Source organism: Diplotaxodon limnothrissa, linkage group LG2 (assembly GCF_057381915.1).
Source record: "Diplotaxodon limnothrissa isolate DT_005_m linkage group LG2, D_limnothrissa_male_GT1.1, whole genome shotgun sequence".
NCBI lineage: Eukaryota > Metazoa > Chordata > Actinopteri > Cichliformes > Cichlidae > Diplotaxodon > Diplotaxodon limnothrissa.
In genome coordinates, this window is record NC_140597.1 from 6,794,766 (window position 1) to 6,815,228 (window position 20,463).

At 38.0% G+C, this 20,463-nt stretch overlaps 1 protein-coding gene across 1 annotated transcript in view; it reads right to left on the reverse strand.

The window, feature by feature from the left end:
- fstl5 (follistatin-like 5) overlaps positions 1–20,463 on the reverse strand; it is a 183,255-nt gene that overhangs the window by 33,135 nt on the left and 129,657 nt on the right. Inside the window, exons 10-11 of the mRNA XM_085360253.1 lie at positions 6,244–6,405; positions 5,459–5,593 (exon numbers count right to left, since the gene is read on the reverse strand). Of these exons, the coding sequence (XP_085216379.1) occupies positions 5,459–5,593; positions 6,244–6,405 (297 nt within the window). The remainder of the gene's footprint in view (positions 1–5,458; positions 5,594–6,243; positions 6,406–20,463) is intronic.

The following is a 20,463-nucleotide window of genomic DNA, read 5'->3' on the forward strand; positions in this document are numbered from 1 at the left end:
AATCAATGATGATATTTTTTAAATAACAGCTGCTTGACAAACATTTCAATATTTACTCAGACAATTTCTCAGGTAAAACCAGGTGCAGTGTACAACGACACTAGCTAAACCTGATTAAATTTGTTGTGTTAAAGTACAAGTACATTGTAGATTACAATACACATGAGCATCTTAGACTCCTCGGTGTCTGTGTTCTGGCCTTAAACACTGATGTATTGACAACAGCTGGTAGCTTTCCTCTGAAATATCACCCGTGGCAGCCTCTGATTGGAGAGCCCAATAGGAATATCTGTCCATCTGCAGAGGCTAATCAAATACCAAGATAATGCAAATGACAACAGGGGGTCAAAACTCAAACCTGCAACCCCCTCACAGATTTAATGAGTTTTGTGTTTGTCTCACCTTTTTACACAGCTGCACAGACACAAACAAGTCTGAACTTATACTAGGCAGCCTTTCTCCTCTATGCTCAGATATTAAATTATCTGAACACAGGGACGAATTCATTTATTATTTCTTAACAGGCTGCACGTGAAACATTAAATATAATAGTTTTTTTTCTGTTTTACGTGCATATATCTTACATTTGTTGTATCAGTGTATTCTCTTTTCTTGAGTTAGTTAATTTCAGTATGCGGCTGTTTTAAAAACACATTTTAAATCTGTTTAATTAGTCAACACCTTACACGCCTTTTCCCTCAAGCCAGGAAAACCTTTAGATGGAGTGGAAACAGCTTAATAGTTTACTTTGTTTTCCACAAACACACAGTTGTCAGCTGTAAAGCACCGTGTGATGGATCTGCGTTAAAAGCACTTTAGGAATAAATCTGACTTGACATGACCTCGTGTGACCATTAAACTAATTACACTTGTAAAGCTAAAGAATCCAATACCTCTTTGTCTTTCCCTTATACCAGACTACTTGTGTTTTCTCTGTGAAGAAGACAGCGTTTTATCTACAGTGTAAATTGATGAATGATGTCTGGTTTTGATTGGTCTGCTGTATTAAGTTATGAATGGAGGAATTACCAAGATCATAGTTTATTATTGTTTCATGCATAATTCTCATGATCAGCACGTATATATTGTCCAGTTTGCACATGCCTGTATTGTTAACCTCTTGGATCTATCCCTGAATAATGCATGAAGGTTAGTTTCCATAATTGTCACTTTTCACACAGAAGGAAATTATCAGCTTCAGATGTATTTCCACTAGTATGCAATTTAGGCGAGGGAGCTCTCTTTATAGTTTCCATATGAAGCAACAAAGAGCATCTCCTTGCTACCAGTAAATCTACCGGACTATTAACTCCACTATTCTTACACTATTCTTTTGACTGTCAGATTTAAAATTGATTCATATCTGATCCTGCTGCATAAGACAGTTGCCCACTGTGCCCACTGGTCAGGTAAGGAAAAAAAAAAAGATGTGTCCTATCGCGATGTTTGTCCCTATGCAAAAAGAACCATCAAAAGCTGTTGTTGCTAAGAAAGCTGAGGTGATGTTTTAGTGTCGAACAGTCTGTATTTAATTATTTTTATTTAATGTTTTTTATATTAATTGAGTTGATTTAATTTTTTTGCAAAGATTTGTTGGCTTGACAACCTCAGCACGACTAACAAAAAAGCGGCTGGAATAAACTGTTAAACCATTAGTCATGTGAATGTGCCAGTGTTCATCACATTAGGGCCACTCAGAGAGCTTGCTGGTATTTTTATATTTGACATCATTTGTCCCCACAGTAGTGTTCTCACAGATATTAAGGTAAAACTACTACACACACACACACTTTTAAATAAGAACTGGTGGATTTTTAGGGTTTTTACAGCTCATTGCAGCTTTTATAATGATGATATTTAACCTTTGTTTCATAAGCATTGTTGCTTAACAATTTATGGTGTGCTGACTACAATGTAAATACAACCAATAAAGTCTATCCCATAAAACTAACTTGGCCATAAATGTAAAATAACTTAAACAAAAGGTACAAATGATATTAAAGGGGAGTTATATCAGAGTTGACGCCAATTAGACACATTTTTCAGCTTCTGAAATATCAACTCTTTGATATCCAAGATTTCAAAGCAACATTAGACAACGTTCACATCTCTGCAGACACTAAATCACCTGTGATCAAAACTGGAGCTACAACTGTCCAAAAGAGAAAAAAAAAGAAGCACAAAGATAATAATTTAATATAGTATGGCAATCAGTCTGGAAAATAATGGCTGCATATACTCCATAAAGCACACCATGGTGACAAAGGGAAGAGAAGCTATCAAGATGAATTTAACTAACAGGATTATGATAGGCTGTTAAAGACAAAAGGGTTGAAAAAAATCCAGTTTTACAGGTGATCTTTGAAGTTTTTGTAAGATAGTTACTTTATTTTAATGATCCTATAGTTTGCATGCATGAGGGATTTTTCTGACTTGACATGTTTCAACTGTTCTAATTACATCTGTAAGGCTGAATACCTACTATCAAGTGTTTTCTATACATTCAAAGTAATTCTGTCTTACAGTGTACATTTGTAGAATTGCCACCCCAGGATTGTATGCCTCTGTCAACTGAAGGCAAAGTTTACATCCTACCATTCCTGCGTTTTGGTGTTGAATAATAGCAAGAAAAGTATTTTTTCAGAAGTTCCTGAGAGATCACATTCAGAAGAACAGAAAGGACTTACAGTAAGCTCAGTCTTTAAACTTGAAAATCAACTCAGTTCATCCTTCAGTTGCAAGTTTCTCAATATCCGGCCTGCAGGCATGTGACAACACTTTGTAACTTCCCATATGGAAAAGATATATATAAATCTTATAAAGTTTGTATCTGTCTTGTGTGAAACTTGTATGAAAAGCATACAAGAATGAAAACAGATATAAGATCCCTTGAAAAATTATATAATGAAACTTGTATGTTTTGGATACTTACTAAAACAATATATGAAAGTAATGAGAAAGTGGCCACTTTCATGAGTAAATCATATAAGTTTTTACTATTTCTTTTCCATATGAGTTGTAACAAGACCAAGACAAAAAGCACAAGGAACAAGTAGATCCATAGGTTCAAGTTCCATTTTTTTTCTTGCAGTCTGTGGTGTCAATAAAATAATATTTGCAGGACAATGGGATGGATGGATAATTGCCAATGAGGGAAAATGCTACCTGCTGCCATACTGGATGCTAGTGCAAAGGAATAAAAACCTATTAAAACAAATGAATGACTCCCTCCATTGTAATGGCTGTATAGACCCTACATAATAGGCGGACATAAAACAAGAGGTTACTCTGAAGCCTCAGCTTGGCGTTTTCCCCATTTCCATCATTTTGTTTTCATACCAGACATGACAAGCAGGGAGTAGACCTGCCTGAGAATTCGAGAGATTTGCAGCACTTAGAATGCCATAATAGGACCATGACTGACAAAATAAGCATCATGTTAGATTTAATAACACTTGTAAATAGCCACCGAGCCCATAAACCTATTAGGAAAGTGTTTCCTGACGTCAGAATAGAAAAGGTAACAAATAGCTGAGTTCCAGCAAAACTTTACAGGTAAAAGCCACCAGTCTAAACTAGACAAGTTTTACAAACAGAAAGAGCATCTTCTTTTTAATATATTTTAAAAAAAAAAATCTTCTCTAGTTGTAAAAACAGGTTTGGTTATATAGAAGTGACACTTAGCAAAGATGCAGGTTTAAGGCTATTCTTTGTGGTCTTTGACTAAATAAATAGACCATTAATATGCTGAAATCACTGATATCAATAGAATGACATTTGTGTATTTGCCACACCTTAAGTGCCAATGAAAATTGACAATCATGCATTTTAAAGTTCCCTTGTGAATTTTAATTGGGTGTCCCCTTATGTGTGAAATGGATGTGTATTTGTTTTAGAAATAGAGGTTTGTGTTTGTGGAATGAAGGCTTTGTGAGCTGACACCTCACATTAGCCTCAGGCTCATAGAGGCAGCCAGTTCAGGAAAAATAGACAGTCAGCTTCTATTTGCTCACTTAACTGGTATCTAAATAAAGGGGACAATCTCATGGGAAAAGCAGAACAGGTCAAGAATGCAGTCTTCAGATATCCAAGACAGACAACAGCATGTGTAGTAAAGTCTGTCTTTTCCTGTCTTTCTCTTTCGTAATGTAGTAGTGCAACCTTGTCTGCCTGTCAGCTGACATCCCTTTGAACTCACTCCAAAAGGGTCTGCTATATCTAACTCATAGCACCATTTTGCCCGTGGTAGAGCTTCAAAGGCTTCAAAGCATAGGAGTGACTTCTGACCTCACCAAGTATGATCCTCTGATGCGTGACAGGCGGGGCGGAGGAAGTGTCGTACTGTAGGGATCGCATCTAAACGCACCGGGTCTGGCAGGTGACGGTGTGGGACAGTTTGTGCGTGATGTGTGACCGGATTGCAAAGTTGAAGCGTGTGTTGTTTGGGAACTCTAATTACCCACAGGAAAATACAACACACTAACAACTGGTCATTGACCCCAAAGACAGATTTTGACATTTCTAAGAAGGTCAACGTTAATTAGAGTGTGTGATTCCATTCACGAAGAGGAATTAGAAGAGTTTGTTTAGACTGTAAAAGCTTCCAAATACGAATACGATGATTATCAGTGTCCTCAAGTTACATGCTGACAGTTGACAGTTACCTTATCAATTAATAAAGGTATTAAAACAAAAAACCTGGTGATGTGGATAATGGTTTTAGATGTTTTCCCCTCATCAAATTTCAGGATCAAAAATTATGTTTTACATTTACATAATTGCAAATGTAATGTATTTGGTTTACGTAGTGTTTTATAGAACAAAGATTTATTTTAAGATTTTCCCTTATGCTTGTGATTATAGAATAAACAGCAACTAATTTATTCATAAATACATTACAGCTGCACTTATTACTTTTATAACCGATTAATCTACCATTTCTTCTAAGATTAATCAACTATTTATTATGCAAATGTCTCAAAATGATGAAAAATGACTACACCCGAGGTGAAATTTATCTCTTCAGAAAACCGTCACCAAGAGATGCTCAATTAATGATCACTTTTTAAAAAAAGTGCAAGTAGAAAAGGCATGTTTGTCACTTCTGGAACTAATAATTAATCAGTTAATTAAATTATTCTTGTCAGCACTAATAGAAATTATGATTGGTTTGAACCCTAGTGTATCAAGGCAGACGCAGATGCAATATGAGGAACAAAAATGGCATGATAGTGGATGAAAGGGTAAAAGAACAACTCTCCCTGCTTTCAAGCCAAGAGACAGAGAGTAAAGATAGTATCACCATTACTCCTCTTCCTTCATCGCAGCATCACAGGATATAAACTATTAAGAGCTGACAGGATAAATTATTAAGGGCTCCATTTGCATGGCTCCATTTTCCCCCTGAATAAAAAAGAAAAAGAAAAAAGCAGACACTGACATCATGACTTATACATACAAGTTTTGCGCGCAGAGTCCTCAACAAAGAGCGAAGAGATGTCCTCGTCCACGCCGGCCTCATTTTTGGCGATGCAGGTATAGGCGCCGGTGTCCTCAAAGTGTACGTTGCTGATGTGAACCTCGCTTCCATTAGCTGCGAGGGACAACAGAACAGGAGGGAAAGACAAAAATAAAAAAGACAATTTTCCTTCAGGAAAGAGATAAAAGGTGACTTCAATGTTACCATCCTCTGCTACCATTATATAACAGTTATGTGTTTGGAAGAAGGGTGAAAGGTTTGTTTCGGGGAGATTTCAAAAAGGTGGGAGTTCAAAGTTAGAATGTGGCACATGCTGTGTTTCTGTGAGATCTGGGACAGTTTTCCGCTCTGTAGTTTTTGAAAGCAACTTGAGGGGAAAAGCAATCTTCACTATTTATTCTGAGAATCAAGTGACACTTGATAACTTTACTTCTGAGCGTTCGATATAGAATTTGGACAAAAGACTTTGACGTTGTGCATCTTTTGGTGACATCAATCTAACAATGCCTCCGGTTCAAACAAACAGCTTTACAGTAAAATTAGTCACAAGAACCAACCAAGCAGCCACTGAACTAACAGGACAAATGTGTGAGAATATCAGAAAAACATGTGATCATCTATGTCACCCAGTCCTCTTTGATACATGAAGTGATGGCAACCATGGTCAGATATTAGCATAAAAAGTGTGAGAGTGGTGGTAAAAACAATTACAGAAAAAGTAAATACACAGGTGCACTTGCAGTAAACTCATTACTCCTGTTTACCTTGCAGAGTGAGCTGTTTGGACAGCTTGGTTGTGATGTCCATGCCATTCTTGAGCCAGGACAGCTGGGGGCTGGGGATGCCCTCTGCATGGCAGCGGAGGCTGGCAGTGACACCCGGCTCCCTGGCTTGGCTCTCTGGATAAACTCGGATGACAGGAGGAACTGAAAGATGGTGTAAGAGAAAAGAGACAGACAGCATACAGAAATGAATTAATGCTTCTGCATCCCTTACTGCTGTTTACATTAGAATCAGTTGAGGAGCTGAATAACCTTATTGAACAAGACGTTTTCAAGAAGACAACAAGTTCTGAACTTATGGCTCAGAATTAGCATAAACTATCAATAGGATTGAGTGCATTTGCAGCATTACCGAATGCCTTTAGATAAGGTTAATGTGCTCCACAAAGCCAAACAAATCAGATAGATAAATAAGGGAGGGAACCTCTGTTCACTTGGTAGCTATTGATTTTCTGTAACCTCCTTTCAGGAAGGAGATGAGGGGATAAAAGAAGAGAAAACAAAATGTGTACAGAAATAAAAAAAATAAAATAAAAAAAGGTAAAAGCTAAATGTCGCTCTCTTCTGCAAACTGTTCCAAAAGCTGACTTGGCACATTTCTGCACACAGTGCTACTGTCATGCTGCCGTTTCACTTGTTTACCCTACCCTGAAGCAAAGACAAACAAAAATATCTCTCCGACATATTGTACTTCCAAGAACCATAAATTAACATAAATCTATAAAACACACAAATATATTAATAATGTGCATTTATGCATTGGCTGAGAATTATGCCACAAATTTTGCTCTACACCCGGGGGCCAACTTGTTAGAGCCCTGCTCCACAAAACATGGAAAATATCAGAAGAATGAATTTGAATAATCCTTTATAGACGGAAGACTTCTCTGAATAGCATAACAATGATAAATCCTTTCAGAGGCATAGCAGTATGTCTGAGGAGACTCTTTCACTGGAATGGTGACTCAAACTTGGACAGTGACAATGAACTGTTTACAGAGCATCCATAAAAATACAGCATGATTCATTCCACAACAGCCTGTCACATATAAGGATGACAACCTGGCAGCAGTTAAAGTAGAGACATCAAATCTCTCCATCTTGCCATCTTGTTTTGAGCGATCCTTTTTGAGCCTCTGTGGCCCAAATCAGCACCTCCTTTTTTCCCCTCTCTTTTCTGAAACAGACTTCAGAGATGTGAGCGGAGGATGGAAGCAAGACTCTTGGCAGAAGCAGAGAAGGCAGACGTGCTGTAGAGACCATTTCCTGTGGGCACTGGGTTAGAGGAAGTCTTTACTCAGCCAGGTGAGTGAAAGGACTGAAGATTACTGCCATGGCCATCTGGTAACCACAGCACTCCCGGTCTTTGGAGCTCCCGTCAACCCAACTGCCAACACACTGTCCACAGTGGGCCACAAAGGTTCTTATGGCACTCAGGTTACCTTACCAATCACAGCCACACCACTTATGCCAATGCCTCTTAGCAGTTACAATGCTGATTGCATAGAACTCTGGGAGACAATTATTTTGTACAATCATTTGAATAAAGTTTATTACTCAGGCTTAATATCCTCACAGATGCGCACACAATCCCCCAAAAGATCTGTTTCTTTCTTTTGTGTGTGTATGTGTTTGTGTGTGTGAGAGAGAGAAAGAGTTGGGGTGGGGTGAAGAGCATAAGTTTTACAATCCTCCTTGCTTATCTGTTTTTGTGCCATATGCTTACTGTAAATCACTCTGTGAGTGCCTTGTTTGGTGAAACAACTTTTTTACTCGGTAAATACAAGCTGTTTAAAAAGGAAGCTCAAATCTACACCTGTGTCCTTATATCAATCATCCTGAATACACCAACCATAAAAATCATTTTTTAAATATCACATTTTATGTGACTTTTATGTCAATTAGCACGTTACGATTGGAGTCTCACTACTACACCTCTAAAAAGCATAACAATCATATGTGATTCATATTTGGTCAGTGCTCTGGTTTATCTGACCGACGTAGGACAGTTTTCCAATTTCATTGTACTACTATACTATGTATGACTGTGCAATGACAATAAAGAGTTATCTTATCTTATCTTATCTCTTTTTGCAGCCATAAACTGTTCCTATAACTCCTGCTACATTCCAATTGCACCCTGAAAGTCCTGTTCTGACCATGTGCAGTTTTACCATGAACCTCAAAACTTGAACAAAGCACAAACATGTAAAATAGTCAGATGTCTATTCATATTAATGTACAGAATTCACCTGCTTGCTGCTACTACTGCACATTCACCCAGTGTATATACTATATGTATGTGTATATATATATATATATATAATGTTCTTCCTCTACACCCCCCCCCCCCAATTTTTGCACATGTCGAGGAGCGTGTCAGGCTACATTTCACTGTGTGTTATACTTGTATAACTATGCATGTGACAAATAAAGAACCTTGAACCTTGAACTTGAACATCAGATTTTGTATGAAACTGACCCCATTTTTAAAATCGTCCGTGGAGACGAGTCAGCTGCAGAAAGCGTGACCATGAACATGGTTGTTATTTGTTTTCAATGTTCACAGGGCTGTTCAACGTAACTATGTACCCCACAATCAAACAGTCAATGGCAAGCTCTACGGTAATGTCCAGAAGTGCAGGAAAACAAGCTTAACTGTGACACAAACCATCATCTCAATGTGGAGCTACACCTGCAACATGTGCATGTGATGCACCTGGCAAGGAGCAAGAACGAGATATCCAACAAGCAATCCAAACAGCAGAGAGTTTGTTTATATATATATATATATATATATATATATATATATTTATTAGGGGTGCAACGATACTTGTATCGATATTGAACCTTTCGATACAGTGCTTTCGGTTCGGTACGCATATGTATCGAACAATACAAAATTTTTAATTTATTTTATCAACTTTTCTTCTGACGATGCTGTCTGTGTTGAGAGTTCAGTGGATCTGCGTTCGACTACTCCGCCTAGGCTGCACTGTCGAGCGCAGATCCACTGAGCGCAGCGCAAGCTAGCAAGACAGAAGCTAAGCTCGTTGCAACATGGCAAATTGAACCTCCCCCACCCTCATTCAGATCTGGCCTTTGGAACTATTTTGGTCTTCATGTGAAGTATGATCCTGAAGGTAAGCGCGTCATGGACAAAAGTAAAACAGTATGTCGGATGCAATGCTCAATTACATGGTGGGAACTATTGCGTTAGCGCAGTTTGCTCGTTAACGTGTTGACGCCGTCCAGCCCCATGCACGGGGCGATCCGCGGTAGCTCGTTAACGGAGATTTGCCGTGTTGTGGCGTTAACGTCATTTCAGGTTAACGCTGACAGCACTAGTGGGAACACAATGAATATGACTGCATATTTACTCCGACATCATCCTAGTGCAAAGACAAGCAGACAAAAACAACAAGCACACATGCTACAAACTTTACCCGAGTCATTTAGACCAGCGGCCCCCAACCCCCGATGTTTAATATGCTGCTGAGGATATAGCCCAGAAGAAGCGTATAGTATAGCTTTTATTTTGGAAAGAGACATTTCTCTGTAATAAACTCTCTTTTCCAAAGATGAGTGATTTCTCGATCAGATAGATTTATTATTTTATCCCTTTGTTGTTTCAGCAACATTAAATTTAAAAACTGTACGTTTGAGTTCAAATGTATATTTATAATCCCATCTAGCATCAATGTAGAATTTAAGAGTCCAGCTTTGTAATACTTTGTAAAGTGTGTACAAACACACCTGCAGTGAGATTATAATTGACATTTTGAAATACCAAGTCATGTCTGGCATCATATTAGGTTTCAGAAGCTTGCAACCTTTATCTTTCTGAGTTATAATACTTCAGGTGGCATTTATTAAAATTCTTTTGATAAATTAATAAATAATTTTAAAATAATCATATGAAGGGGGAATGCATTGCATAGCTAATACATCAAGCACACGAGAAGGATCTAATTAACCAGGTTTCTTTATGTACAGTGCTAATGTCATTGTCATATCATTGTCATTGCGAGTGTAAATTTAATCACTGTGAAGTATGAAATGATGATTTGAATAAATAGAATGGATTTTAGTATTGGAAAATGCAAATGAAGCCACTGTATTTCCTCACAGTGCTCTTGCTGTGTTTCTGACTGTTAACCTGAATTCATTGTAGTTAAATTATAAGATGTTAAATTTCTTTATAGATTTTTCTACTGGTGCATATTAGACTGAGTGGCGGGATGTATTTTTTGTGTGGAGGTGTTAAAGAAAGAGGGTCGTGACAAAAATGGCATGTTCCTGGCCCACAACAACAACCCATTAATCAACAGCTGTATAGCGCAAGCATGGATCAGCCAGGTTCCCCTGAGTATCCCATCATTAAAAACCTCTCAGGCAGTCTGACAAAGCTGTGTTAATTAGTGTGTTGGAATTAAAAGAAGAAAAAAAGGATCATCAAGGCTTTTAAAAACCTAAGAAAATAACAGCTAACAGGGCTGTGGAAGGGGGCAGGTATGGATGTCTGAGGCAGGAGTTGCTCTGTGACATCCCGAGGTCACAGAAAGATGGACGACTAGATAGAAAAGCAGCTTACTATGACACAGAGTGCTTTTTATAAGTGGAGGACTTGTCACCTACAGAATCCCAAGTAGACATTAAGACTAGGCCATGGTGGTCTGGAGCCATGTCAGTTAAAGCCTTTGCCTCCAGCATTGGTAGGTTCTCGAGGAAAAAGCAATGATAGATAGATACCATTCTCATCCTCCCATCTGCGACTACTGCAGAGAAATGCAAGGGTCTAAAATGAAAGGATAAAGTGTGTTGAGACCTCTGGAGCCATGAAAGGCACAAGTCCAAACCCTGGCAACAAAAATGAAAAGTAAGAGAGGGGTGAAGAATAAAATGTGTAAATGCCTGTGAATCACAAGGTCTACCAGCATAAATTTGAAAATGACTGAGGTTTCACAGACTCCCACTCATGCCAGGTTTGGGGAAGTGGATCCCACACCTCTGATTTGAAGGCATTAACGCTCAATTTCTTTTACTCATAGTGCAATAATATCACTTAGTTTCAAGCGTAAGCTCTTTAAAGTACATCATAGAAGTACAAATGCAAATGTATTCTAAATGCTGCTTGCTTGATGATGCTCTCTACTGGCCCAGACCCAACAGGATGTTTCTTGTTAATTACATTTGCAAAAATTGGGGACTTGAAGAAAATTACATTAGGCACTTAGTGGTATTTTACTGATAGCTGAAAGTAGTGCTAAAGACTGTGAAGGAAAAAGGAAAAAAAATACAGTAATGTAGCTCCATCAGCTGCTTCACAAAGGTTTAGTGATGGTTTAATAAACAAATCCACACGTTAATACTGTAATTTATGCTTTTGGAAAATTAACCAATACTATCATTATTTCTGTCTCAGCTGGTATAAAATATATATGCTTAAACAGGTCAATAAAGCTGCTATAAGACTACTCAAACCAATAAAGATGTAATTTACAATCTCCATATAGTTTAATTTTATAGTCTCTGATAGACAGACATTTATTAGATTTACAGCATAACAATACCTTTATAAGCCTTAATACACCCTGAGATGTCCAGCAGAGATATTTTTTGAAATTCAAAGGTGGAGGCTTTGAGCCTTTAGAGGCCAGGCGCTCCAACTCAGGAACGAGCTGTCTGAGGAGATCAGACACAGTCGCTCTTTGTCTTATTTTAGGTTTTAAGTTTTGAGTCATCAAAGTGTGTCATATGTTTTATCTCTTTTTTGATACAATAAAGCTTTAACTCCACTTTTTTTCAACTTTACAACTATTATTCCTTTATCATTATCATCATCTTTAAGAATTAAAATAGGATTATAAATAAATTTGCATTAAAAAATACTAGCAAAACTCGTTTTTGCTATTTTAATGTGATTTCAAAGATACCAAATATGATGTGATCACATTTTTTTAGTCTTCACTCTCAGTCTGAAACAGCTGTTGAAAAGTGGCAGCCAGGTTGTGATCAGGGTGGTCTTTTGCTAAGGCCAATACAGTATATAGAAATATCTTCTGATACTATTGAGACTGATGGAAAGTGGATAGGATGAGATTGCGCTCACATCTCATCCAATTTTTGAGTAAATTGCTTGTGTGATTTCAGAAGGTGGAACTGGTTGGCACTTTCAGCTGGAGGTCTCTGAACTACGATCTAATCATAGCTGGTAACAACACTACTGGAGTCCAGTAGGTTACAGTCAAAGCATACTTTCAGCATGTACAGGTGCTATTACACAGTAAGTAAGAGTGGGACTAATCAGTGCTGTGAATGGGTATACAGTGGCTTGTGCAGGCAGACCAGCAGTTCCATGTGAGTGGGTCCTCTGTTGGTTTCATGGACCTAGTTCAACTAAACATCTGCGATGGGAAGGAATCACTGCCTGCCAAAATCTTTGTAACCTAGCCTAGTTTTTCCAACTTTTTTATTCATGAAGGTGCTCAGCACAACATAAATACATAATTAACTATGTAAGAGCAGGTTGAGGTTACGTAAGGCTGAAATTTCCCCCATGCATGAATTGTTAAGATTTGTATCCAAATTATTTTGGGATATTTTACTTGAGAACGTTGATACACTGTCTTCCAGTTTTCCTTATATTATTCCAATATGCATTTGTGAACATATGATGCAAAATGTTTCATTGTGCTATATCTAAAAATTCCCAAATCCTGAGCTGGATCAACTGCATCTGGGCTGCAGATGTTTAGGTTTTGTCTTTTCGAAAAGTCATCGTTTAAAAAGAGATTTAGTGTTTATTCTTGGTCGTGGAAACCTTGACTTTGTGGCAATGGTTTCAAATTCCAAACAGCTTCTAAAGGATGTTTGCAATAAAATTACACGTGCTGTAGTGCAGTACTTAAATAACATTTGAAAACACTGCATACTGTGACTTTGCAGCGTTGTGTCAGATTTCTAATACCAAAGTTTCTGAGGATATATCAGTATGAATAAGTATTAATAAAAATGGGATTTCTACCTGTCATAAGTCATATTTAGCAATGGGGGATATCAGCTCTCACCTCTTCTTTAGACCAGAAAAGCTATTCAAATAGCAGAGCAGTGCATTTCCTCTTGCAAATTACACTTTCAAATATACAGCTTATGCATCAAGACTGCAAAAATCTGACTGCTGTCTATCATTTACAGCCTACAGTTGTTACTCTGAGCTAAAAAGCAGGTGTGCGGGGCTAAAACCTGCGTAGGAGGTGCCAAGTTCTATCAATGTTGCCATAATTCCCAGTGGCTGCCCACAGAGCCCAATAAAGGTCACTGCTTAGTTAAAGGCCTATTATTTGAGAAAAAGCTCATGTCAGTGAATTCCCCATGTGACTGTACGAATGTGGGGGAGAAAGCCCATCCTGCCCTACGGTCACTGGTAGCGTTCGATAAGTCCACCAAGTTATTTAATTCCCACCTGAGGTAGAATGAATTAATTAAAATGTGGTGAGCCAACCGTGCACATCTATTAAATTAGAAAAAAAGAGGGAAAGCTTTGTGCGGTGTTGGATAAGAGCAAATTGAAATGTTGAATTGTGGCACTGCAATAACTGAAAGTCATACTTAATGTATGCAATTAAGTTCAAAACAAATGTAGCTAATATTATCGGGAGAATTGGGATAATTGTTAGTTTAGGAGAAGCACTGTTTGCTACGAATAGCAATTAACTACAAAGTGTGTTTGTGCATGTGTGTATGTGTGTGTGGGTTTGTATGAGTTTAATGGGTGAAACTTTTAAACTAATATAATCATTTAAAGTAAAGTATTACAGCGCATTCCTTTACAGTTTAATAAGCCAGCAGGCCACAGCCAGGCTCAGCAGGCCACAGCCAGGCTCAGCAGGCCACAGCCAGGCTCCACCATCAGCCAGCAGGCCACAGCCAGGCTCCACCATCAGCCAGTAGGCCACAGCCAGGCTCCACCATCAGCCAGCAGGCCACATCCAGCAGACCCAGCCAGGCTCCACCATCAGCCAGCAGGCCACAGCCAGGCTCCACCATCAGCCAGCAGGCCACAGCCAGGCTCCACCATCAGCCAGCAGGCCTAGCCAGGCGCCATCATCAGAAATTCCGCTTCCGGGTCCCTCGTGGTGGCTGCCTCGTGCTCTCGCTTCAGTATGCCACCCAAGAAAGGCCCAACACCAGAGGAGGTTGAGGACATTAAAACCTCCCTCGGAGCGCTGTGCGGAGACGTGGCCGCAGTCAGGGCACAGCAGGAGCTGCTTCTGGGGCTTCTGGAGGAGGTAAAACAGCTACGCCTCCAAAATGCCGAGAAGGACAGACGGATCATGGATCTCAAGCGGCGGGTGGATGAGCTGGAGCAGTACACCCGTACGAACGACGTGGTCATCAGCGGTATTAAAATCAAGCCGCGCTCGTACGCGCGCGCGGTGGCCGGGAACGTCGGGGAGCCCAGCGACGAGGAGACCCGCTCGGTAGAGCAACAGGTGGCGTCCTTCCTCCAAAGCAAGGGGATAGAGATGGACCTGGAGCACATAGAAGCATGTCACTCACTGCCCAGGAGGAGTGACAGACTGCCGGCCATCATTATGAGATTTGTCAATCGGAAGAACAAGGTCGCACTGCTGAAACAAGGACGCAAACTGAAAGGCACGGACGTTTTCATTAATGAGCATCTGACACGAAAAAACGCAGACATCGCGAGGAAGGCAAGGCAACTGAAGAAGAACGGTAAAATACAACATACATGGGTAACAAACTGTAAGATTTTCATTAAGCTAAACGGGACACCAGAAGAGGCAAAAGTACTGATAGTGAGGAACATGGAGGATCTGGACAAGTATAACTGACACCAATGTATCAATTACACCAGGAAATGACATGGACACGTTGAAATTAGTTCTTCAACAGAAAGTAATTGATCTAGATTGTGAATATAAGGAGCATAATATAATAGATCCAGAAATAGATTCTGAAAGTAACTTTCTCTCTTCTTTTGTTAAAAATTTTAATTATTTCACTCAGGAACAATATGAAAAAGAAATTAACCTAGACGGGAAGCTCTCATTAATTCACTTTAACAGCAGAAGTATGTACTCTAATTTTGATTTCATTAAGGACTATTTGCAACAATTTTCTCGCCCCTTTAGTATTATAGCCATCACTGAAACTTGGTTCAATGTCGATAAAGGAATAGATTTTTGTTTGAATGGATATGATTTAAAATACATGAATAGATTAAATAAGGCGGGCGGCGGGGTTGCTATATATGTTCATAACTCTATAAAATATAATGTTGTAACAACTATGTCTATGGCTATTGATAGAATTTTGGAATGTTTGACTATTGAGATTATGAATGAAAAAAAGAGAAATGTTATAATAAGTTGTATATATCGGACACCCAGTTCAAGTATTGACACTTTTAATGAATGGATAGAAAAAACGTTTGCTTCGGTGAACCAAAAATTACTATTTATCTGTGGTGATTTTAACACTGATTTGCTAAATCCAACAAGGTTAAAAGCCATTGATGACTTTACTGACACAATGTACAGCTTATCACTATATCCAACAATAACAAAGCCAAGCAGAATAACTTCACATAGCGCCACTATTATTGACAACATTTTTACTAATGTCATGGATTTCCAAATTAATAGTGGTCTGCTTGTCTGTGATATAACTGACCACTTACCAGTTTTTACTTTGTGTGACTGTGATTTAAAAAAAATAGATACCAAGATCATGATAGCAAAGCGAACAATAAATGAAGAAGCAATTCATGCCTTCAATTTCGATTTAGCACAACAAGATTGGAGTTCGGTGTATGAAGAGTCAGATGTGGACAAGGCTTATGATAATTTTCTAGATATTTTTACTATGTGGTACAATAAACATTGTCCTGTAAACGAACACATGACAAAGAAAAAAAAGATAAAAAGTCCTTGGCTCACAAAAGGAATTATTAATGCTTGCAAAAAGAAAAACAATCTGTATAAACAGTTTATCAAAGTAAAAACAAAAGTGGAACAAAGATATAAAGCATATAGAAATAAATTGACTGATATTATAAGAACGAGCAAACAACTTTATTATAGAAGAAGATTATATGAAAATAAAAACAATATAAAAGGAACTTGGGATGTGTTAAACAACTTAATTAAACAAGGATCTTCTGGAACATCATATCCTGAATATTTTACTGATGCAAATGGTGAAAATCACAACATGAGTAATATTGTCGATGGGTTCAATAAATTCTTCATAAATGTTGGCCCTGAACTAGCAGCGGACATCCCGTGTCATAAAAATGAAAATATCAGTAATATAAAATCAAATCCCTTTTCACTGTTCCTCTCAGCTACAAATGAGCAAGAAGTAATAAATATCACATTAAAATGTAAAAGTAAGTCTTCAATGGATTATCATGACATAAATATGTCTGTAGTTAAACAGGTTATTCTGAATATTGCTAGTCCCTTAACATATATCTGTAATTTATCATTTCAGTCCGGTTGTTTTCCAAAAAAAATGAAAATTGCGAAAGTAATACCACTATATAAAAGTAATGACAAACACAGTTTTACCAATTATAGGCCTATTTCTCTACTGCCTCAATTCTCAAAAATTCTAGAAAAACTTTTTAATTCAAGATTAGAAAAATTCCTTGAAAAACATCAAATAATAAATGTTGGTCAGTATGGTTTCAGAACACAAAGAACCACTTCAATGGCGATAATTGAGGCAGTAGAAGAAATTACTGATACACTGGATAAAAATAAATATGCAGTTGGTATTTTTGTTGACCTCAAAAAGGCCTTCGACACAATCAATCACTCAATTTTACTGGATAAATTGGAAAGATATGGTATTCGAGGGAAAGCTGGTAACTGGTTAAAAAGTTACCTAACAGGTCGGGAACAATATGTTAGCATAGGGCATTACCATTCAGAGAAACTTGGTATTACATGTGGTGTTCCCCAAGGGTCAGTGTTGGGACCAAAACTTTTCAATGTATACATAAATGATATTTTTGATGTTTCTCAAGTACTTAAACTCATACTGTTCGCAGATGACACCAACATATTTTTCAGTAGCGATGATTATACTGATCTTGTAATGACTGTAAACAGGGAGCTAAAATTAATAAAAAAATGGATGGACATAAATAAATTATCATTAAATATAAATAAAACTAAAGCAATGTTTTTTGGTAATTTAAAATATAATATAGAATTACCAATTATCATTGAAGGTGTACCAATTGATAATGTGAGTGAAAACAAATTTTTGGGAGTTATAATTGATAACAAAATTTCATGGAAACCCCACGTCAGACACATAAAAACCAAAATTTCCAGAAGCCTCGCAGTTTTGAACAAAGTGAAACAATTCCTTGATAAAGATGCACTTCGTACTCTGTACTGTACCCTGGTTCTTCCATATCTTAGATATTGTGTGGAAGTGTGGGGAAATACATATAAAAATACAACTAATCCATTAGTCACAGTACAGAAACGAGCACTGCGTATTATTCACAAGGCTGGTTATCTAGATCATACTCACAAATTCTTTCTTCAGGCAAAGTTACTTAAATTCCAGGATCTGGTTAATTACAATACATCCATAATTTTGTATAAAGCTTTTACTAAACTTTTACCGGCAAATTTACAAACTAGATTTGAAATTCGAGAAAAGGTTTATAATGTGAGAGGCTTTGGAGAATTCAAATTACCCAGAACTCGAACAACCCGTAAAGGTTTTTGTGTGTCTGTATGTGGTGTGAAAATCTGGAACAGTCTGAGTTTACAATTGAAACAATGCAAAAATATTCATAGATTTAAATTTCTCTACAAACAGTTGGTCTGGTCACAGTATACTCAATGATGGGTTTTAGTGTGCTCTGTAATGTCTGTCCTCTTACCATTGCTGGTATGGATTCCAAAATAAAAAATAAAAAATAAAGTGTGCGTATGTATGTACATATATGTACTTGTGTGTGTAGATATATATGTATGTATATGTATGTGTGTCTGTTACTTGTAGTTATTACTGCCTGTTACCTGTGGTAATGCAATTTATAATTTATATATTCTGTATTCAGTTATGAAGGCTCTAATTGTTGGTTGCGAGCTGCCGCTTAGATGCTTGTATCTGCCCGGGGCTGTTGATGGGTCTGTATGCAATGATGGGCGTAGCTGCGGGAAGTTTATTGTTTTTTTTTGTTGATGAGTGAGTATAGGGGTGGGATTTAATAAGTTTTCTTCGTCCCACTCCTTTTTCAGGCAAGTTTTGTTTTTTGTTTTGTGTATTTTATGTTCAATATAGGTATTTGTTGTGCCTGAAAATGAATAAATAAATGAAATGAAATGAATGAAGTGCCCAGGGGACTATTTTTGCATGTTGTACCCAGTTTTCTCCCAGTGTTACCATTCCAGCAAAACACCAAAGATACCTGAAAAGAGGAGTTCCCCTGATAAAAAGAGTAGAGGCATGAGAGCATATGTAGCTTCGAGCTTTTGGCTTTAAAATTGTCGTCAGGAATAATTGGATGTGCTTACAAAGCAACAGGCAATGATACCAGGTGTGCCATCTGATTGCTCAATTCCATCAATTAGGCTCTGTGTCCACACACATTGGATTTTGCATCGGACCCATTTTTTTAGAGCACTTCTACACACTTGAGTGTTTATTCTTTTCTGGTTACAAAACATTCACGTCTTGAGTATGGCCATGTTCCTAAAAATCACACTTTTCAACTCAGAGTGCCAAGAGTGCAGTGAGCTGTGCACTGGAAATGCTGAGCTTCCAAGGATTTGTACGGAACAGAAAAATAAATGCTGCCGATGCAAAAGATCGTTATGGTGACAATGTTTCGTCTATTGTACTTATTATTTAAATGAATAGTTAAAACAGTGTTACAGTATCAATATCTTCTCTAGTGCAACAATTAATATTTGTTGACCGCCATCATTTCAATCTGGAGGACAAGATGAAGAAATTTATTCAGTAGGACTCAGAATCATTCTTGTGGAGCGTAAACAAAATTTCTGCTTAAGAAAGTCTCACTATACATTTGCTATATACTAGTAATGGTTAAAATGTCTCTTTTTTGTTTAAATTATGCGTGTAGAGTGATTTTCTCTCTTTCTTTAAAAAAAGAAAGAGAATATCAGAGTTGTATTTTGTTTTAAATGTAGTTTTAAATGAAATTAACACAATTTATTTGATGTTGAGAGCACTGGGTGTTTCTGAAGACACAACTTCCTGTTTGTTAGCTGTTACTTTCTGACACCTTTGTTTGTTGCCAATGATTATGTCAGCTGAAAGCCTGACAATATGCTTTGACAGTATAGCTACTCTGATAGAGTGATATTTAATGACACAAAATGTAACTTAAAGACTTTTGACAAAGCCTGCCTTCTCTCACAGTAAATCCAGCTCTTTCACCAGAGTCCCCAAAACAACAGAAAGTGTACACTCATCCTTTCGAAAATCCCTCTCTCACACAGTCCATCAATGCATATGCACGTACTTGATTCCTGCGTGCAAATCACCATTTTCTTTGCCCAGACATTCGTGAAAACGAAAAGAGCGAGGCAAGCAGGGGGATTTTTCCACTCAAAACTCAATTCAGACAAGATGTGAGAAAAGTTGCATTCTGATGTGTTTCTGAGAGTGTCAGGAGAGCCACTGCCAGGAGAATGCGACACAGCAGGGCTGACAGCTCCATCATAAAGCTCCCCAGCCAGTCGTCAATCACTCAGCAAGGCTCCCGTCGGCCATGGCGCTGCAGAAGATGAGCAGGCGTGCAGAGACACACATACACAAACAAGCGTGGAGCACACAAACACCATGGCAGGAGACCACTTCACCATCACACGACTGGGAGATTTCCAACTAAGCCTGGCAGTCTTGGTACAGAACTTCAGTCAAATTGAACTTGTGGCTCATGCTATTAAATACACACAGACACACACACTCTTAATAGCACACATGAGCCTCTGTACATCTCCCTATGACACCGACTCATACACCACCTTGAAATACTGTCCACACACATCCACAGCCACACACCAGGACAAATATGCACACCACGATGAAAGCTTTCTCTCTCGGTTGTGATTACCCTTTCACCTGCATGCCTCCCATCGATATGTGGAAGTAATCATGCTCAGAAAACAGTTTGGT